Below are 22791 nucleotides of genomic sequence, written 5' to 3'. Positions count from 1 at the left end.
TTCTTCATAGGGACCGTCATAGTACTCGGTACCTGCAGGGATAGTCTAACAAACATTGTACAATAAAGGAATGAGTTTCAAAGAAACTCGGTAAAGGCGATTAAAATCCATAATAACATAAATGGCAGGATTTCCAGAACAAACATAAATGCAATATGACATGAGACAAGCGATGAATGAATGAATCTAACTCTATGTATGCTGGTCTCTATTGGCAGACATGCTTTAAGTCATAGCACCGTACTTCTTTAGGAAGGTCCGCTCACATCCTCAACCATTTAAGATATCTTGGATTCTCTCACGGATCATTTCACCGGTCTTGAGCAGCCGATTGGTAATGGGTCCTTCATCCCTCAGGACAAACCATGGCAGGGGGTTAAGTCAACACACTCTCTCACAACCATTTGGCATAAGTACTGGCACATGTCAGGGTAAAGCCTAGCCAAATGCAAGTCTTCTACTTAGTTACATCAAGTCAGATCCAGATACGTCCATTCCTCGTCCCTGACGATCCTTTCCGGTATCCTTCACACTAGAGTCCTCATAGTCCCTGACTACGAACTCATCAACCCTATTGATCATCCACATATGGTAAACGGGAAGCTCTCACGTCCTCTCACGGGTTGGTTACCGGTCTTAAGCGCCCGTGAGCTCAAGTCTAACCATATGCAACCCTACCAATAAATGGCCCCCACAATGTGATTCCTGTCCTCTCACGGGTTGGTTACCGGTCTTGAGCGCCCATGAATCCCCATTGCTACCACGGGTCGTTCGGTCTCAATACCCCTCCGATTAGGGTCTGACATAACAGGACATCCTAGCCAAACACTACTAGACAATCCTAGATATGTCATCCAACAGTTTAGGAAGGTGTCCAGAGGGCATCTCCGGAAACATCCCATAATATTCCTATAGTAGTCCAAGGACAGAAGTGTCAAAAGGACACCTCTCCTTTCCAAACCATACTTAAGCATACACATGCATCAATTCATATCATCACATATATGGTAACTTCATATATGGAAAGAAATCAATAAGTACAATCAACTTGTATATAATTGGTAAGTAAATCATTCATGAATCAATTAATCATAAACAAGTAATGCTACTGTAATCAAGGTTATACAACAGTAATATATCATTGTAAGAATCTAATTTAGGAAACATGTCAATGATATTCAAATATAAAAACTAGATTCATGCTATCTATGTAATTAAGGAAATAACCATCCTTACCTTTTATAACTCGCAAAGGAATCCTAAGAAGTCAAGTAAGATTTCCCTTGAAAAAGAGGGGGGGGGGGCAAAAAATATTTATATATAATAGGGGGGGGACAAAAACGAAAAGAAAACAAAACAAACCACCCCCCCCCATTGCGGGGTTCTTGGCCCCAACTCATTGGTCGAGTGGATTGGTCGACTGGCCCAGTCGACCAATCAGTCGACCAATGCTGACAGCAAATCCAAAACAGGGAATTGAAGGCCTAGATCAAATCCAATCCTAAAGGGGTTTTGCACACAAGTCAAGTGACTTACCTAATAGGTAGAAATGCCTTCAAACCAAGATAGAGAGCACTCCAAGTCCATCAACTAATCCGATCTTCAACAAGATTCAGTTTCCATAAATAGAACTTCATCATCAACTCTCATGGATTCAAAGCTAGACACCAAGTCCTCCACTGGGATGGCCCAAAGCTGACTTCTTACTTTACTCCGGGTCATCGGACCTACAAATAACAAGGTTCCCAGGTCAAGGTTAGGGCTGGGTTTTACACTTATGGACCATTCTGATTGATGATCATGATTCGGAGACCGAGCCTATGGACATTGATGATGATACCCTTTGCTTAAATGCAATGTCAGTGTTTAAGGAAAGTCTGCGCATCGGAGAAGATTAATCTAGTTGAAGTACCTAATGACCTCCTGTGCACAATCCGAAGGTATTCCCCGAAACTAGACTTCTTGATTTAATTGTAGAAGAAAACCTCACTCAAATTGACCTTGTATAGCCTTTCAAAACCCTACTTGAAGTTGCTGAACTAAACCTGTTTTTCTTCTGAGAAACATTTTGGTCGATACCATCGACCAAGGACATCGACCAAAGTTTCCCATTATGCCAAGTTAATGATTCCATGGAATATTCCCATTCTATTTATTATAACCTCGAGCCTTGAGCCCTATTGCAATCATTTTCTCACCTGAAAACGTGGGGGGAGCTTCCCAAAGCAATTCCTTGGCTAATGTGAAGGGCACTTCACCAAAAACTCCTTGTTTATCATTGATTCTTGTCTACATCTTCCACACCAAGGTATGAATCACCATTCCACTCTCTATCCTACCATTTTCTATTCTTTTCTATTCCTATCTTGCTGATGAGACATTGGAGATGGTGCTGCAACCTTGCAACCACCACTCCAAGTGTCTACACATGATTAACCTATGATCTTCTTAGCCATCCATTGATGCTATGCCTCTATCTCATGCCTAGCATATGTATTCCTTAATTTTTCTATTAACATCATGCCATTTTGTACCAAACTGAGTTGTAGGGTATGCTATGTTCATGTTTATCACTACTATATGACTCCAATCGAATTTCTATTAGTTCCCCTAGCTATTACATGTCATTTCCATGTCAATGCAATCAATTCCAACTCATGCCATGATGTTTGTCACTTGAACTTGTTAGCTCAATTTGGGGCTTTTTGTTTGGACCATTGGATTGGGTAAATTTCTTGACTTATAGTGTCCTACTACTGTTGTTAAACATTCCTCCAAGTTTCAAATTGATCCGAACACCGGAAAACCAATTTTGGATGAAAACCCCCAAAATCCACTATTTTGTCCCGAAGAGAATTTTGGTCGATACCATCGACCAAGGACATCAACCAAAGTTGTTGCTAACAGCAACCTTGGCCAGTTTTGATCCAATTAGCACCCGATCTTCCCAATTTCTTCTCTAACTTATTATTGATGTTTGTTTAGGGTCTTAACAATTCTTTTGGACTATTTCTTGGTATTCTCAATTCATCAACAATTCAACCCAAGGTAAGGATGGTTATCTCCATAAACATATAAATCATCAACTTATGATTTATGTTCTTATTTATGAATAGAATCTCTTGATTACTTTTAATTCTTTATAAGATTGTTTTATATGTGTTAGAACAGTAGTATTGAAATATTTATACTCTTGTCATGTTACATTACTATTCTTGTTTACTTATGTCTATGATGATTCATTTCAATATTATGATTTAACTTTTATAATAAGATGTATTGGATGCATGAAAGATGATGAACTTGAATATGTGATTGCCTACGTATAACTTGGGATTGGGGAGTGTCCTATTGACACTTCTGTCCTTAGGCATCAAAGGGAATAGTGTGGGATGTTCTCCGATGGTGCCTATCGACACTCTCCCGGGTTATTGGATGACATACATAGGACTGTCTAGTTGGGTGGCTAGGTTTATCCTTGTCGTGTCAGACCCGAATTGGAAGGGCATTGAGACCGAACGACCCGTGGTAGTGTATGGTTGGATGGGCGCTCTAGGCCGGTAACCAATCCGGTAGGGGACATAAACCATGCTACAGATACCCGAAAGGGGCCATTTAATGGTAGGGTTGCAAATGGCTAGACTTGGGCTCACGGGAGCTCAAGACAGGTAACCAATCCGTGAGAGGACGTGAGAGCTTCCCGTTTACTATTTGTGGATGACCAATAGGGTTGATGAGTCCGAAATCTGGGATTTCGCTGACTCTAGTGTGAAGGATACCGGAAAGGATCGCCGGGGGCGAGGAATGGACATATCTGGATCTGACTTGACCAACTGAGTAGATGACTTGCATTGGGCTAGGCTTTACTGTGACATGCGCCAGTACTTATACCAAATGGTGATGTGAGAGAGCGGTGACCTATTCCCCTACCATGGTTTTTGAGATGACTTTATCAAAGTTCCGTGGCAGACCCAAGATATCTTGTATGATTGAGGGGGAGTGACTGACCACCCAAAGAAGTATGGTGCTATGACTTAAAGCATGTCTACCCTAGAGACTAGCATTTATAGAGTTAGAATCATATTTGCATCATATGTTCCATATCACATTGCATTATGTATGTTTTGTATGTGTATGATTTCTAATTATGGAATAACTACCTTGCTGAGTTCTTCGAACTCATTCCTTTTGTACAAATGTTTTTAGATTATCCTACAGGTACCGAAGATTATGATGGCACCCCCTTCGAGACGGACTATGATTCCGCATACTACCCTTCGGGTAGTGGCATCTGTGAAGATCCGAGTGTTGGTGTCGAGGAGGATTACTATTCGCACCAGGGTTAGCCCCACGGTTGTGCGGGAGTGGCAGAGCTAGGTTTACTTCATCCGTACCATTGAGGAGACTATTATTAGAGTAGAAGAAACCCTAGCTTAGTGCCCCATTTCCCTGGTGTATTTATGGAATATTTGGACCTATAATTAACTTGTTTGGATTTATCTTTTAGATACTCGGACATGTAACTAACTTTATCACACTTCTTTTCCGCTGCTTTGAGAGGGTGGTTATCACACCTTCTCTTACCTTTATGATTATGTTCCCACTTTGATATTATCTGTTTTCCGCACTCTGATTTATTTAATCTTACCTTATTCATGATACTTAGTATTAGTTGTTTTTACCTTGATTATTATTGTTCATGATTATGTCATTGTGTATGTGGGAGGCATGGACTTACGAATCTTGATCCTTGGACTATGGATCACAGTCCCGGGTATTCTAGATGGGGTACCGGCTGGGTGGATGTGACAGACAGGGTGTCCAGGCTAGGTTTAGGGCTGGATTTCACACTAGTGGCTACAGTGACTATGAAAGTGAAGAACTCATGGGTGACGATGTATCGCGTCAGGATTAGTCGTACTCGTGTGCTTGTTACGCGTTACTTGGATTCTGAGATTTATACCTTTAGAAGTTGTAAAGAAGAGACCTTAATTTAGTTTGATTACTTCTTTTCTTTTCCTTTCATTTTGGGAATAGGTTGTAATCTTTTTTTTTTTGACTTTCGATCTACTATTCCGTTGTGTTATATGGAGTGATTTTCCGCACATTCTACACGTGATTATTCTATTTGATCATTATATTGGTATCATTCTTTTTGCACTCTGAATATATTGTTTGTCTCTTGAATCTTATCTTGATCGCTCTAATTATTGTGGTATAACATTGATTTAGTTTTGTTCTTGATTATGCTATTGTAAATGTGGGAGGATGGTTTCCTCGAATATTGGATCTTCGGGGCTATGGATCACACACTCAGGTATGCCAGGTAGGGTACCGGCTGGGTGGATGTGACTCCAACAAGGGTAGCCAGTTCGTGAGGGTTCTCATTCCTAGGTTGCGAAGGATACGAAACCGAGTTGGTTGGTGCCATAGGGGAAGTATTTGGACTTCATATAGTATGTTACCAGTATGACTTTGCATTGGATTAAAACCCCGACATGCGCCAGTGAGCCAATGGTCGTGGTAAAAGAGTGTTGACTTAATCCCCAGCCATGGATGTCTAATAAGGACTTGACCCGTTTACTTAGATCCCAATAGAGGTAACCTGTCGGTGAGGGATCAGAGTGACTAGACCTACCCAAAGGAGGGTTGTTGTTATATCTTAAAGCATGTCAACTATCTAGAGACTTGCATAGTTAGATCTTAGTAGCATTCATACTATTGCATATCATTCATATCATATATGCATTGCTGATTTTGTTGACATATGGATGAGAAATGTGTTATCCTTACTGAGTTCGTCAGAACTCATTCCTTTCTTTGTATGTTATACTAACTGTATAGATGGTTATACATCCTCGGAAATTGGAGAGAATTCGTATGATCGAACCCTCTCATATAAAGAAGATGTGGCACCGTCAGTGGGAGATGGAGATAGCTTGCATGAAACCTCCTGCGGATGCTTGGAATGTGCTTCTAGCACTCATTGATGGCCAAAGGAGGCAGATTGCCAGACATTTTGAGGACCGTATGGAGAAGAACTGGAGAACTCCCTTTCTTGCTATTTATGAAGCGCATTAGTTAGTTTTAGAGAAAGAAACTAGAAAGAAACTCATTTAATATATTTGGATTGCTTCCGCTGAACTCGTTATTTCTTTGATTATTGATTCTTTCTTTTATTCTTTTATTGGAGTTTTTGGACCCTTGTAATCCTTTGATTAATTATTTGAACTTGCTCTATTATTATTGATGGGCAAGACCGTGGATCCTATGATGGATTGCACCCACGGGTTGTCGGGACGGTAACCGAGACCGGCGGGTGGGGTGTGACAAAAACACAAAAATACCATATTTTGGGTAGGGGCAGTTAGTCAACTGGATCAACCACCTCCAAGAGACCGCCCCTATATCTTCATCCAAAAGCGGTTTCGGTTGGGTTTTGGTCGGAAGACTCTTCTAAACATGCTTGACTCAATGGTAACATTTACCTGGGTATTGAAGTCTTCCAACCTCAATTTTCGTGTATGCAAAATCCACCTTTCTAAGCCATCTAGGTTGGCTTTCTCTGTCCTTCCAAAATCATTAATGGTGACTGGGTCATCTCCTATCTCATTCATTTTTATGTGTTTAACTCTGGATTCCATGGTCTTAACTTGGATGTACCATAGTTGCCTTTTATTGACACTCCAGGTTCTTGGACCAACAATGATAGGTTTTTGGGTTAGGGTTCGGGGGGGATTTCATAACAAATGCCATGAAAATAAAGCAGCAAGGGTGGGCATTCTACCTAATCAGGGGTGGGAGTTGCATACACCAGAGCCTCTTGATGTAATCTTGACTACTTGGAAGAAAGACATCGACATGGTGTCATGAAAAGATGTGGAGTTGGCTTCAATTTGGACTATTAGAGTCTTAGTTGTTCTCATTATTTCCTACCCGTAAAACCCTCCCCCCCCCCCCCCCCCCCACCCCCAAAAAAAAGAAGAAGAAAAAAGTTGGCTTACTTGTCATGGGGATCTCCTCAACACTATATCTTGAGGCTTCCACATTTGAAACTTGGGTTTTGCTAGATGCTAGTGTCCTTAATTTCATTATTATTAAGTTTTAGATACTTAAAGGCTAGGGTTAATGTTTCTACCTTTTTATATTCTTGGTATGGAGTATGGGTGTTAATGGTTTGGATTGAGTTAGTGTTGGGCTAAAAGTATCAAACTACTTTTTTTTCTTTCTTCTTTTCTTCTTTTTTCTCTTGGTAAAACTAAATGTATCAAACTCAAACACTAACCATTAGCAAAGTTTGGGCTTTGGTTTGATTGAAAAAGGTTGGTGCAGTTTGGATTTGGGTGGGGTTTGGTTTGTGCTAACAATTTCAATTCAAATTGGTTGGCTTTGAGATCATTACCAACCTATTATCATACCTAGATGTGTCAATTTGCAACCTGAACCATTAAAACCGACCTATTATAGCCCTAATTGGACCAAACCAAACCTTGATGGGCTGGTTCAAGTCAATTTGTGTGGCTGAACCAGCCTGAGACCAAATTGTATTGGATTTCAATATTTTATAACCTATATTAAACTTACTTGATTCTACTCATTTTAGTTTGACTGTTTTAACTATTAGAGTTTTAGGCTTTAAATTTCAGTTTTCACTTTCACAATTTTGTTCAATTTACAAAATTGGACACTATTGATTACCATACACTTGTCATGCCAATATGTTGGATGCATACAACTAGTAGTTCTACTAAAATATAGTTTTGGAGAGTAGATTTTAGTGGACTAGTTTTCCATTCAATAGCATCTACATTTATGAAATATCCATAGGTTCAATTTTGAGCTTTAGTTCTTTAATATATTTCATGTTTACTTACACCTAGTGCCATAAAAATGCTTTTTGTTTCAAATGCTCCCTATTTTCTATTCAAAATCTATTATTGACCGTGAATAACAATATTTTTCATGTACATTGTGCATTTAAAAGTAAGAGATATCTTATTTTTCATCATTTAAGCAAGTCGATAGGTCGTGGCACTTGTTACTTGTAGCAACAATCTCACTGTTATATGGGATTGGGCCGTTGGATTATGTCTATTCAAGATTTTAGATGGAGTTTATTGAAGGTTGGGCTTGAACTTTGTGCTTTAAGTCAAAGAGACTAGAGCATTAGATCAAAGAACCATATGAATTTTAATTCAAAATGGAATATTACGGTTTGATAACAAGTTGGTAATGGTCAAAATTGTCCCAACCCAGCCCTTAGATCACTTGATAATGACTTGCAAAACAATCGTCAAGATGTAGCCCGACCGTGGGGGTTGGGAGTCCACCTCCGATGGTTAAATCAGTTAATGAACTGATCACAAAGGCTTTGACTAGTTGCAGAGCTAAAGTAAGAATACGATAATTGGGAATACAATTCAGATACCTTCTTTGTACGTAGGTTTTGACTTATATAGAGTTTACCTCTTAATCCCGTTCGTTGAACTCGTACGCGCCTTCTTCTGGTGACCGTCAGATCTTGACGGTTAGACCCGTTAGTGGGGTAATGGATAACCTCCCTTGGTTGCACGATCTTGATGCTAGGGCGTGACAGTTATCCGATTTGGCACGATCGTCCACTCCCGCAAGTGCTAATAATCGTCTCTTTGACGGCGTATTCTTTCCGTGAATCTTGGACTCGTGCTTGCCTGCTGACCGTGTTAGGTCGATTCGTTCCCGATCGGGGTTGAGGATTGACCCAATGACAGACCCGGTTCAACGATATTTTTTCCCGTATCAATTATTTTGTAAATGGGCTAGCTATATTTGGACTTTTGGTGTTTTTAAACCCAAATTGTTAAGCTTAAACTGAAACTGCCTCAAAGTGAACCATTGATATTCCTAATCAAACCAATTCACCATGTGTTTTAAATTAAAAGTTATATTTAGGCGTTGGGGTATTGCCTCTTGGACTTAAGCCCAAGTAAAGCAACCTCGCTGACCTCTTTAAATCGGGTTATAGTGGATTAGGTTTTTAATGATTTGGGTGATAGGCTGATAGTGACAGCTTTACTCGGTTTAGACTAATGGGGTCACTGACATGTTCGACCGGACCAACCTGAAACTGATAGGTTTTTCAGTCTTTAACCCGTGGCCATTCTAGTTCGCCTCGGATTGGTACTGTCGGTTTAGTTCGGTTTTACTAATTCAAGTTCAAGAATTGAAACCCCTCAGAATCAATATTGAATCGCCCCGTATCACCCTCTGTTGATTCCAGTGCGGATTCCTCTCCTCTCTCTGTCCATTTCCAGAATTAGAATGTACAACGACCTTATAGAAAATGTTGTCACAGGTCTGAAATAACTTTTCAATTGGAATTGCTACTCCAGAAACCTGTAACTCGAATTTCATCAAAACAATGGAAGCTCTGCTATGCAGAAAGCTTGGAGATCCAACTATCCCCATTACAGATTCCTCGCCAATCACCTTTTCCTCATCTCATCCCATCCCGGCCTTGACTTCTCCGACCTCCATTAGAATACGTGTGAAGGCTACCAGCATCAACTACGCCAATTACCTGCAGATACTCGGGAAATACCAAGAGAAGCCTCCTCTTCCCTTCATTCCAGGCTCCGATTATTCTGGCGTAGTCGATGATGTTGGAAGCCAAGTCTCCAAGTTCAAGGTCGGCGATAGGGTTTGTTCGGTTGCTGCTCTTGGGTCTTTTGCGCAATTTATCGTCGCAGATGAGAAGGACCTGTAAGCTTATGCCCAACTTCTCTTCATAAATTTGGATTGAGACTATGTTGAGATAATTGGGTTTTTCTTGCTCAATCTTATACGTGATGTGGATGTTAGTAGTGGAGAAAACAATAATGTTGCAGAAATGAATCCTTTTAACCATGGATATCGTTTACTAACTCTTTGTATTGGGAAAATTGAAGGTATTTAGTTCCTGATGAATGTGATCTGGTTGCTACTGCTGCACTTCCTGTTGCATACGGAACTTCGCATGTGGCTCTTGTTCATAGAGCGAACTTGAGCTCTGGTCAGGTACTGATCATGGAGCTATCTCTTTATTGTATTGTGATGGCTTGCTGCTATGTGGGGGTATGACTTGATGTTAGACAAAACTGTAGGTCTTGCTCGTTCTTGGTGCGGCCGGTGGTGTAGGTCTCTCGGCTGTTCAGATTGGGAAGGTCTGTGGCGCCACTGTTATTGCCGTTGCTAGGTACTTGGTTAAGAATTGGGCATTGGTTAAAACAGATTATTTCTGGTTCCCCTTCCTGTTGTCCTTTATGTACCTGCAACATGTTCAATGTTAATTACTAAATCTAAGAGGGATGTGATTCTTGACTGGAATTGTTTTGCATTTCAGAGGAGAGGAGAAAGTTCAGTTTCTTAAATCAATGGGTGTAGATCATGTTGTTGACTTGAGCAAGGGAAGCATAATTGACAATGTGAAGGAGTTTCTGAAGTCAAGAAATCTAAAAGGAGTTGATGTTCTATATGATCCTGTTGGAGGCAAGCCTATGAAAGAAAGCATGAAACTGCTCAAATGGGGTGCTCATATTTTGGTCATAGGGTTTGCCAGTGGAGACATCCCTGTGATCCCAGCGAATATTGCTTTGGTTAAGGTACTACTGCTGATCTTTGGAGTATAAATCATGTAAAATGCTTAAGTTAACAAATAAAAATTCAAATGGTTACACTTAAAAATGTGGTCACTGTTGCTCAACTGGATCAGAAATGTGTGTTGGGCTATTTTGCAACTTGAACATTGATGTATTTGGTAGTTCATGTATTTCTTAAACTCAACAATTGGTATGCTGTTTTCTCGATGAAACCAAGAGTAGAATTCAAGCTCCTAACTTGTGGATTAAAAGTATGAACTGTGGTTTTCTTTCATGCTTTTAAGGTTACTTATTGTTTGGTTGCTTTTCTTTGACGAATATGTTTGTATGGCTAAATTGCTTTGGTTCTGATTTGCTAGACTTGTTTGTTGCGTTTCAGAACTGGACAATCCATGGACTATATTGGGGGAGCTACAAAATACATCGACGAGGTGTTCTTGACGATTCTATGAAGGAGTTGCTTTCTTGGCTAGCAAGGGGCTTAATAACCCTTAATATTTCTCATACCTATGCTCTATCAGAGGTTGGACCTGTTATGCCTTCAATTTATTTACTTAATTATTTCTTCTGATCACATATTTACTCCCCCCCCCCCTTCTTTTTTCTCACCCCTCTTCTTAGTTGGCTAACCTTTTGGTACTTTATCTTTCTGTTAACACAGGTTTCCGGGCCTTTGGCCCGACTACTCCTGTGGTCCATACTGACTCACAACTGCATGAATTGGGTTATTCTGGGGTTGAATGAGGACCATTCAATTTTCACTGAAAGGCTAACCTTCTAATTACACATCTGTCCTACATATTCACACAGAATTTACTGCTGTCTTTCTCTAGTTCATATTAGTAGAAAATGAACCCAAGTCTGAGAAATGTAATGCTTAGATTAGGACAACTTAGTCACAAATAACTCACAGATCAGGACATTAGAGAAAAGGAGAAAAATTAGTAACCTTGGGTTAACCAAAAGAATTGCCAAGATTTTAATAAGCATTGAATTGATTGAAGTTTGTATGTTCGAAGTCCTTTGGGCTCTTTAGAATAGATAGAAAGGATTGGAATTCTTAAAATTCACTATTTAAGGTCTCAGGCATTAATCAGACTCATCGGTTGTCTCAGACTATTCTGAACCAAAAACCATGAGTAACTGGAGGGCTCCCAGTTTCCATCAGGTCAGTCTAGATGCAGCTGGATTTGGATTTGGCCCAGCTGGAATTGCCAGATGGCTTGGGAGAGGATGTATTTCTGCATTAACTCAAATTACCTGACTAACGAATGCTGAATGCATATATTAACTCTTATAGGAAATTCATCTTGCACTATCTTGATTTTAAGCTTTTTGGAGAGGATTCAATCAATGGTGGACATCAATAATCTATTTTAATGCTTAAGCGATTATGTTGAATGCCTAAGATATGGATACTAATCAAGTTATATTATATTGACAAGTAAATGATGTATAGTCAGATGATTATAGTAAAAGAATGTGGCTTGACTTTATCTTTGTAGACTCTAAATGTATGCATGTTTGGTTTTTTCCTCATTAGTTTTGGAATGATACAAGTATAATGGGAAAATGATGAGTTGAGGAGGATGGTAAGAGCCTTGGAATCAAACAGTTATGCAAAGTGTGTGATGATTGGAATACAGTGCTGCAAGCTTCACTCAATTCCAGTGGTTGGATTGGGAGATCTGGCATTAGTCACCAAAATAGAAACTTTTGTACTATAAGGCAAACCAGCCAACTGACTGGTTCCAAACGTAGATAGAGTGGAGGCCTGACGGAAGTGATAGCGTGCTGCAAGTTTGAGTTAATTTTGATGGTTGGATCTCCAGTAAACTTTCGATTGAATGGTGGAGCCACGGAATGAAGTAATGGATGAGTGGAATGATGGATCGAGTGAAGTAATGTGTGGGATGGAACTGAGGGTAGTAAATCAACAGGGTTTGTGAGGGTTTTCTTTTTTTTTTTTGGGGGGGGGGGGGGGGGGGGGGGAGGGAGAGGATTCAGTCAATTATTTAAGCAGGCTTATGACAGAGACTTGGAAGTGAAATCTCCTCAATTTGGTGGTCTCAACAGCAGCAGCAGTTCAGGAACAGTTTCAATGAATTTTGGACGATACAGAGGTGGCAGGGTGTCAAGACCCTGCTTTACACACACTGAACACCACACAAGACTGCACACTTAATAGAAGACTGAAGATCAGATTAAGAGAATTTACCTGTTGTCTTCAATTTCAGTAGCCCTTCACTGAATTTGCAGCAGCAGAAACCTCTGTTCGTCCCTTCTTTTCTTCTATCCCTAGAGCTAAGCTCTCTCTACCTTTACTCACAAATTCTCTGCCTTCTTCTCCCCTCCCTCTAATTCTTATTAGAAACGAATACTTAACTTCTACTTTACATGTAGGCCATATTGTTGTTCCTTTCCACGTAGGGGGTAGGTGATTCAGCCTTCTCCATGTTCATGTGCAGTTTGGGGATGATCCCTGTGACCCATTTGTTTGGTTCGCATATACACCTTTGACACTAGGGGCTTATCACACGGTTAGCTGGATTTAACCCTCTATGGCAAGGATCCTTCAGCCTTAGGGTTTAGCATTTGACAGACAGGCCCTTAAGTCTTCTTATATCATACTTGGACAAGGAATAAGACTCGGCTAAGCAAATCTTCATTGGTTTTGTTAGAAAACAAGCATTAAATAATCAAAACAGCAGCTGAACTTGAACAAAGAAAAGAGATTAGAAGAAGAAGAGAAGAGAGATGAAGAACTAGTAGAAGAGGCTTGTGATTCTTGCTTAAGAGTCTAGAATCACAGAGCCCTTTTATTTATAGCTTCTAATGAATCTAATACAACTTGAGAGACAAGTAATTGTCCTCTAGAAAAAGAAAACAAAAAATTACAACTTTAGTAACTTCCTAGCTCCTAAAATAGAAAGTTCTGAAAATAGAAACTACTTCCAAAATAGAAACTATGCTTTCTAAAAACTCCCAAACTTATGTAGTAAGATTCCAACATTAGAAATAGAAAGTAGAATAATATCAATAACATAATATTGTTCATGTAAACAGTACAAACAAAGTTACTGTTCACGTGAATAGTACCGTGAACAGTAAAAACAGATTTTTACTGTTCACGTGAATAATATCGTGAACAGTAAATATCCCAAGTGTATATACTTCAACACTCCCCCTCAAGCTGTAGTGTGCACAAAGAAAACTTCAGCTTGCACAATAAGAATAAACTTGAAAAGTAGCACCAATCTTGAATCGTGTAACAATGGCAGATTGTCGATAAACATTGAGAAAACTTCACCCAAGAGATAATCAACACCAACTTAAAAAACTTTAATTCTTCATGTCAATAGAACCATCCAATATTGAGAACAATCGATGTTGAAGACGAACAAAGTCCATAAGTATAGCAAGATCAAAGACACTATCCATATAATGCCGGTAGTAGGGAGAAATATCCACACTAAATCTTCAAAATTATAACTCCAAAGTCCAAATAAATGCTTTGTAAGAAGCCAAGTTGTAGGTAGGCAAAAGGCACTATCCACATAATGCCCGTAGTAGGGAGACAAGTCCACGCTAAATCTTCAAAATTGCAACTCCAATGTCCATATAAATGCTTCGCAAGAAGGCAAGTAATAGGTAAAATATGGGTAGGTAAAAGACAATATTGATTACTGTGGACCAAGTTGGTAACGTAGTATGGGATACTACGGACCAAGTAGGTAGGTAAAGGACAGTATGAGTTACTGTGACCAAGTAGGCAAGGTAAATCGTCTCACAAGACAAAGTCTTGTGCACCAAGGGGGAAAAAAAATTCTGGACCACCGCTAACCCTTAGGCAGGAGCAAATTAGATCAGGAAAAAAAATATATTGAACCAGCTTGGAATCTCAAAATTGCAGTAGTCGTTGCAGCAATCCACTCGGAAGAAGTGCAATAACGGTTGCTGCGGTAGCAGATAATATCAAATCTCGGACCATAGCAACAAACTTCTGCTAGATTTGAAACACTAACAGATCTCGATATGAAGGAAAAATAGTCCTCTAGGTCTTTGTAGAAGTATTAGATAAAAAGAAGGCTAAACTTGATTCTGAAATAAACAACGGAAGAAGTAGTAAAGCAAGAAGGTAGCAACAAAATTTTTAAGAAGAGAGAAATTCAATGAAACAGGGGTACTAGTATATGACTTGCAACTAAACTTATAGCACAAACAATGGAAGACAATACTTAGGTCTTGCAATCCGAATTATGGGCATATCTTTGCAAGAATCAAGAGGAATCCCAAGACATCAGTATAGTGCAGATTGAACTTCAGATTTGTACACAAAAAAAAAAGTAGTAGCAGCCTCAATTGAATCAAATAGGTAGACATATCCCCAGAAAGCTTAGGGCCTTTTTGTAGTATTAATACAGAGATACTTGGTGCTTCAAAAGTTAAAGAAGAAGGACAGCTATGTACAATTATTGCAATGAAGGTTGGGGTTGCCCTAGATAAGAAAAAGGAAAAAAAAAAAAAATAGAAGAAGAAAAAAAACTGGGCAGCCAAGAGAGAGAAAACGGTCCCTAAGTTGATTAAACTTGCTCTGATGCCATGTTAGAAAACAAGCATTAAATAATCAAAACAGCAGCTGAACTTGAACAAAGAAAAGAGATTAGAAGGAGAAGAGAAGAGAGATGAAGAACTAGTAGAAGAGGCTTGTGATTCTTGCTTAAGAGTCTAGAATCACCGAGCCCTTTTATTTATAGCTTCAACTTGAACAATGAATCTAATACAACTTAAGAGACAAGTAATTGTCCTCTAGAAAAAGGAAACAAAAAATTACAACTTTAGTAACTTCCTAGCTCCTAAAATAGAAAGTTCTGAAAATAGAAACTACCACCAAAATAGAAACTATGCTTTCTAAAAACTCCCAAACTTATGTAGTAAGATTCCAACATTAGAAATAGAAAGTAGAATAATATCAATAACATAATACTGTTCATGTAAACAGTACAAACAAAGTTACTGTTCACGTGAATAGTACCGTGAACAGTAAAAACAGATTTTTACTGTTCACGTGAATAGTATCGTGAACAGTAAATATCCCAAATGTATATACTTCAACAGGTTTGTTTCATAAAATCATGGGTGGTAAGGGTGGCTAAGTACAGTTTTACATATTTATAGAGCTGTGGTGCTTGATCCCAAGTTGCTTAGAAAATAGAAACTATTAATTCTAACAACAGAAAGTAGCTTTGGTGAGAACAAAACCTGATCCTCGGTACTAAAAATATATAGAGGAAGTTCGTAGGAAGGACGATTCAGTTAAAATAGAAACAAATAAATTCCTCATTACCCCATACATATATGAAATCAACCCATTACAAATCTTCACCTGTTCTTAGACCACACAGAGTCTCCTAGTAATATCCTACCAAGTCCAAAAAAGAGGCCGTGACACTGTTCACATGAATGGTGTTTCAGCCTCTTTTTGGCCCTTCTAGAAGATCTGTTGGACTTGCTTGACTTGATCCAGTTCTTGTCCATCTAGAATTGGTTCACAGACCTTCGGTTTTCTTCTTTCCAGGATCTACATAAAAAAACGAAAGGATCAAGCATGTCTATTTCCACAGTTTTTGTGCCCGTCATGTACCCATGTGCAGGTTTAAATTTTGATGAGTTTTCGCTTATCACCAACTTGGTGGCAACGATTTGTATTTATAATTTTATGCTTTGTAGAGTTCGATACACTGTGAATGACTTCTGACAATTCAAAATTTTAGTTGCAAATTCTAAATATGAATTTGAGATTCGGTTAAAACCTCATAAGGATAAACTCAAAATTTAGAATTTGAATTCGAGATTCAGTTACAACATGATAAGAATAAACTCAAAATTTAAAATTTGAATTTGAAATTAGGTTACAACGTGATAAGGTAAACTCAAAAATTAAATCGAATTTTAGATTCTAAATTTGAATTTGAAATTCTGTTGCATGAGAACTAGTCAATCGTTATCCTTAAAAGGACCCCCTGAAGTTGAAGGTGGAACTTAGGTCAATCTTCAACTTGGACTTTAATTCTTCATGGTGATAGTGGGCAAAAGGCTTTGTAAAATTATCAGCAATTTAGTCACAGGTAAAGACGAAGCAAACTTCAAGTTTCTTCTGTGACACCAAATGTCAAGAGCCCTCTATGTGCTTGCTTATGCATGCATGGAATAGAGGGTTGACAATGAAACATGTTGCCCCTAAGTAGTTGTGCCATAGAACTGGAGGCTTCGACGGTCACACACCCAATTCTTGAAGTAAAGATTGCATCCAGACAACTTCTGCCATATATTTAGCTATTGCGTTGTATTCAGATTCAGCTGAAGACTGAGCAATGGTATGTTGTTTTCTTACAAACCGGGAAACAAGATCATTTCGTAAATAAATATCATATCCACAAGTTGGGTGCTGATCTATTGGAAAGCCAGCCAAATTCGCATCACTCTGGGCATGGAGGACATAAGATGAATTATGGGTGAGAAGCCTGTCCTGGTTTTTTTACAATGCGGGGAATCACCTGCTCGTATGTGGTTGCTGATTTTTTTGAGCTCCAACAACACTATGATACGCCTTTGCATCCATCAGAGGTTGACAAGGATCCATCTAAAAATCAAGTTTGGTTGTCACAGTGTATGAACCGGTTTGCACCCATCCATCTTGGTGTGATGTAGTATATATGCCATATACTTTTGTTATGACAGAAGTAATCTACTTGGGTGCTTGACAATCGCTTGTAATGGAGGTCTTCAAATCTTTGATTGCAATCTCCTTGTGTAAGGAATCAATTATGTCTTGAATCAGTGGTGTGGTGATTACAATGTCATCTACATAAACAAGCATGTAGACAGTTACATTAGCTTTGCATGGGATGAAGAGAGGTATCAGTTCTTGACCCAAGAAAGACAATATATTTAAGGGATTGACTTAGCCGCTAAAACCAGGCCCTTGGGGCCTGTTTGAGGCCACATGGTGAGTTTCTCAAGTTACAATCATGGTTCAGTTAAACCTTGAGGTCGACTCATGTACACCATGTCTGTTAAATAGCCATTTAAGAAGGCATTGTTGATGTCGAATTGACGTAGCTTCCACCTGTTTTTTGTTACCAATGAAAAAACCAGTTAAACGGTGGTGCTTTGACAACAGAGCTGAATGTTTGTGTGTAATCTATGCCCTCTTGTTGATTGTATAGGTTTTAGCCACTGTGCAGGCCTTATACCCATTTACCGACCCATCTAAATTAGGCTTGATCAGGTATAGTACCTATTCAGAGCCCACAATGTTTGCATTCATTTGAGGTGGTACTAAAACCCATGTGGCATTTTGTAATAGGGCATGGAACTCCACCAATATTGCTGTCCGCCATTTTTTGGATTTTTGGGCCTCCATAAAGCAACAGCTTGGATCTTGTTCAGACTGGCTTTACTCAAGTGGGCCAAAGGGTAGTTGTGTGTTTTGGATATACACAGTTGCATTGAGTTTCTCTAGGTTGAAACGGGGTTCACCTCAGGCTGGTCTGGAAGCATTACTAATGGTTCCAATGGGAGGAAGATGAAAGTGATGTGATTCTCCCAAATAGGAAGAAGCACATTGTTTAAAATCAGCAGGAGAAGAAGATAAATTATTTGAAGAAATAAAAAAAATTGACTTCGTGTTACTCTAGATGCCCCATTTGAGCATGCCAATCACTTGCAGTAACTGAAACAGTATTTGCAGAAGGAGACGATGGTTGAGGGCATGGCACCTGGTACACCCCATCTTTAAGCGAACCTTGTAGAAGGGCACTCTGGTCTGTTGGTCCTTGATGACAAAATGAAAAAGATGGAATTCAAAGAAACAGTCATTATCTCAAGTAAAATGATGAGCTGAAAGCAAGTTTCTAGTAATTGAAGGAACATGCAATATTTTTGAAAAATCAAGATTTTTTGGAGGGGTAAACTAGACGAGCCGATATTACTAATAGACAAAACCAGTCCTGTTACCAACACGTAATGTCTCATTACTAATATGAGGGCAGCATTCTGCAGGTTGGAGCTATCAGGGGTTACATGATGTCTAGTGGCTGTGTCTGGAAACCATTGTGCATAAGATGGAGTGGGAAGTATGCCTGCCATCTTTGCAATTGGAGGGGGAATATTGTTCAGTAGATTAGTGTACAAAAAATAACTCTTGGCTGCAGAGTGGCCAAACTGTTGGCGTATTTGGCAGGGTTCTCTAAGGGTTTTGGATTGAAATCCATGGCCGCAGGTTTCAGATTTTCCCCCCCTTCCTGATGAAGCCAAAGGATTAAATTAAACATCAAGAAGTCTGAGTACAGTAGTAGTATATTACTTCCCTATTCAGTAGTACATTGTTCACCACCTAGACTCACCAAGACTTTTACGTGATAATATATACATTAGGTAGTTATGTGAAGGGAATTGGGAAAAGTTGGCTTGAGTTAGCTCCTTTGATAGATGGACCAGCAGAGGGAGAAGGTAATACAGCCAACATTCTTTCGGAGGTCTCGGCTGCATAATGGCTATTTTAGGAGTATTTGTCCAAACTTGTGTAAGCTGGATTCCATTATTCTTGGCCTGCTGTGTTTGGTTGAAGAACCCTTCAAGTATCGTTTCTAGCTTAGTTTCAAAAAACCAACCAGAGACTGCACAATATACAAGTTGTCCTTCAGTGACCAAAAAGACGCCCCATTTTTGGCGATCTAACCCAGGGGGTTGAATACCTGCAACCATTAAAATAGAGTCAGCAATTATACTCCAGTCAGGCTGATTAGGAACAAGTAGCATACCTGTGTTGATAGCAGGAACATCTGAATCCTGTGAGTAGTGTGTGATTGAGGGGGAAGTTGGGGAGTTGTTGATGGATATAAGTGAAGTTCCCTATAGTTTGCAGCACATTAAAATGGTGGATCTGTTTGGAATGGAACAATGCCAAATTTCTGGCCCCCCAAGCAGGTTTATGAATTGGTTGAAGGGATGGTAGGTTATATTGGGCATGCGTGTGGTAGGTTTAGGCATGGGGTTTTGTGGTGTAGGAGGGGTGATAGTGAGGTTAACCTCAGCTGGAATGGTCACGGAGTTCAACCGAAGCTCATGTAATGAGCAGTCAATGAAGTTCAGGTAAGGGAATAGCCTTGATTTTTAGTAACCAAGGCAAACACAGTGTCTGTATGCTCAGGGCCCAAATTTTGAAAAATAATAGCATTGAGTTCTTCACTAGCCGATGGAACAGCAGACAGTCAGAGATATAGCTGACCTCATGCAAACATGTCTCCATTTATTGATCACCTTTGCTGTTTGTTATTTTGCAATTGCATATGAAGTCGTATAATAGACGTAAGGGGAAAGGAACCAAACTTGGTTTGCAGAGTTTTCCATACTTAAGAAGCTGTGTACAAGCTAATCACTTATGGCAGAATCTCTGGGGATAGAGAGAAAATAATCCAGCTTACAACAAGCTATCTTTATGAACCCATTCTTCATATGCACGGTCCTGTAAATGTAAAGGAACTGTGGCATCTGTTTAAGGTATCTTCGCTGGACAAACTGCAGTTCCATCAATGAATCCCGTCAAAGCTTGACTACGTAGGAGAGGGAAGAGGAGTTGCGTCTTCCATAGGAGAAAATTAGTGCCCCACACTTCAGGACTGAGATTACGTCGAATTTAGCGGGAAGATGAAATAGGAGTTGGTGAAGAAGAGGAGCCATCCATGGCAGATCTCGTGAGAGGTGGGCAGAGTTATGGTTGCTGTAGAGAGAGAGAGAGAGAGAAAGTTCGATCATCCAGGAACAACTAGGATGATGATACCATCACCATGTAAACAAATGATAGAACAGTTTCAATTTTGATGAGTTTGGCTTGTCTCCAACTTGGTGGCAGCGTATTGTATTTACAATGTTATGCTTTGTGGAGTTTGATACACTGTGAATGACTTACAAGTTACAACAATGTAAGATTCCAATTTGAAATTTGGTTACGTTTTAATAAGGATAAACTTAAATTTCAAATTGTAGATTTGATTTGAAATTCGATTGCATGAGAACTGGTCAATTGTGATCCTTAACACTCAACAGTTGAGTTTGATATCAAAATTTTAATTTTGGCACCCAAGAATTGAGCTCAGTTACCAACAACTAGATTGCCATCTTTGCTGCGTGGCATGCTCACTGCGTGTTGGTGCATGATGGGTGTGCAAGCAGAAAGTAGACAAGCTGGATCCTAAGTTAATACTTAATTAAATCAATTTAAAGCAGTATTTGAGACCTGAAGATAACAAACGACTCCAGATTTACTGGCATTGCTTGTATGATGATTCATAGTGTGATATTGTAGTAGCTTAAATAATACATGTTATAGAAACTAAGAAGAAAACACGTCTTTTCTTTGCATTTGAAATCTCGTCTTTGAAACCAGTTAATGAAGAGTCCACCTTCCCATCATCAAGATCTCTTTATGAATCAATAGAGCTTGCTATAATTCCTTCATTTACCTCAGATCTATGTATTCCCTATATCAGTGTCCACAAAACTGGGGTAAGGTTGTGTACTTGTGCCCTGCCCTAATCCTGCAATTGGGGGAGCCTTGTGCACTAGGTTGCTCTCTCTTTTAGTTTTCTTTCACTGTTCAGGAAGCTTATCAACTGTTCCAGATCTGAGAAATCAGGGTGCGAATGGATATGATGATTGAGCCTACCTCCTTATAAATAGATAAAAAGGAAAAGCATTGATCAGAAGAGGGACTTTCAAACATACCCTGTCTTATTGTGTTTCTGTATTTAGGTTTTACAGATAAAATATTTGTTTTGGATGTCTGTCAGCTGATTCTGATAATATACTATTTACAGGCCAACCTTGCATTTTCTGCAATCAAAGATAGGAAAGTCATTGGGAAGGTGCTAATTGCTTTTGATAACAACAAAACTGTGAGATCAAAGCTCTGAAAGTTACTGGGAATCAGATTGGTGGACAAAAATATTACTTCGCTTGAAATTGATGTGCAGAACCATCTCTATCCCCTGTTTCAAAAAGTCTTTAAATGTTAGCTGCTTCTTTATGTACCATAGATGTTAATAATTTCCTTGATGACAATGACTTCATGATGTAAAAGTCATGCTCTGGAAAATAACCAAATATGGCGGAAATTGTAAGCATTTGCTTCATAAATGGTCAGCTGTTTAATACTGGTGGTAAATGTAATGAGAATAAAGCTATATTTAGTATGGTGGCACTTTCTTCTTTTCATTTCTTTTGCATCACAGATTATAGCCAGAAACATATTCTCAACTTATATGAAGCGGTGAAGGGTCGGTTTCAAATTAACCAGTGGGTCGTCTCCCTCTCCCAACTTTACTACAAGAAGAAGAAATTTTTTCCCAATCAAATGGTAGTGGTTGTATGGTCCTTGCCTTTCAATTAGTTCTATTTGAGGTTATGCTAGATAAAATATCAAAGCTATGTATATCCTTTTGTCCCGAATTAAATCTGCCCCTAATTCTATATTCTTTTAGCTTTCTTGGGTGATTTAGATTTCAGAACAGGAAATGGTTGCATTAAACAGATCAAGCGGTTAAAACCATGGTGTCTGTAATGGGACATGCGATGGGATTTTTCATCACTATTTAATCTCCCATGCGTACTCAAGCTATTTCTTGAAATGTCCATCAAATGATACTTACCTTTTATTTTGATCTTATGATTCCCCCCTTTTTGGGGAATTTTACTGCAAAGAGAGTGTACAACTAATAACATCATTTGCTACAAGCTCATGAAGCCAAGGATTAGAGACTTTGACCAGTTTGTCATACACTAGTGACATGGCCTTCTAAGTAGGAGGTAGCAATAGTATTAACAGTCAGTGGTGAGTATAGGAAGGACTTTAGGTCTAAAGAGAAAGATAAACGTTTTACATTAGAAACTAGAACCTCAGATTGTAGTGGACATAACTTGGCTTTGTGTGGTCAGCTCCAATGCTTCTTTGCGTAGCTTTTGATCTATATTTTTGACTTCTTATGCATTTGGGTCCTCTCCTTGGACAAAATCTTCCAATAAGTGTCTAATGTGTGAAATTCAACCCAAACCCTAACCTAGGCACCTTGTTTGTTTTGGATGAAGAAGGGCTTGTTTATTGTTTGACCTTGAA

The 22791-nt window shown here is 39.2% G+C and overlaps 1 protein-coding gene across 1 annotated transcript; it reads left to right on the top strand.

Moving 5' to 3' along the window:
* Positions 1-9161: 9161 nt before the first annotated feature.
* Positions 9162-21924, top strand: LOC149024261 (GroES-like zinc-binding alcohol dehydrogenase family protein). The gene is made up of 6 exons (XM_089144567.1): positions 9162-9741; positions 9927-10035; positions 10122-10213; positions 10361-10619; positions 10996-11139; positions 21497-21924. Exons 1-6 carry the CDS (start codon positions 9401-9403, stop codon positions 21590-21592), a joined length of 1041 nt encoding a protein of 346 aa, XP_089000693.1. The 5' UTR covers positions 9162-9400; the 3' UTR covers positions 21593-21924.
* The last annotated feature ends 867 nt before the right edge of the window (positions 21925-22791 follow it).

This window comes from Hakea prostrata, chromosome 2 (assembly GCF_041222555.1).
Source record: "Hakea prostrata isolate BN-2017 chromosome 2, UWA_Hpros_2, whole genome shotgun sequence".
Lineage (NCBI taxonomy): Eukaryota > Viridiplantae > Streptophyta > Magnoliopsida > Proteales > Proteaceae > Hakea > Hakea prostrata.
The sequence above is the reverse complement of the archived record's forward strand: the minus strand, read 5'-3'. Positions and strand labels throughout refer to the sequence as shown.

Bases quoted from the DNA above. Each gene is read 5' to 3' on its own strand.
- LOC149024261 (XM_089144567.1), top strand. From the start codon at position 9,401: ATGGAAGCTCTGCTATGCAGAAAGCTTGGAGATCCAACTATCCCCATT. The intron at 9,742-9,926 runs GTAAGCTTATGC...GGAAAATTGAAG, and splicing joins GTCGCAGATGAGAAGGACCT to GTATTTAGTTCCTGATGAAT. The intron at 10,620-10,995 runs GTACTACTGCTG...GTTGCGTTTCAG, and splicing joins CGAATATTGCTTTGGTTAAG to AACTGGACAATCCATGGACT.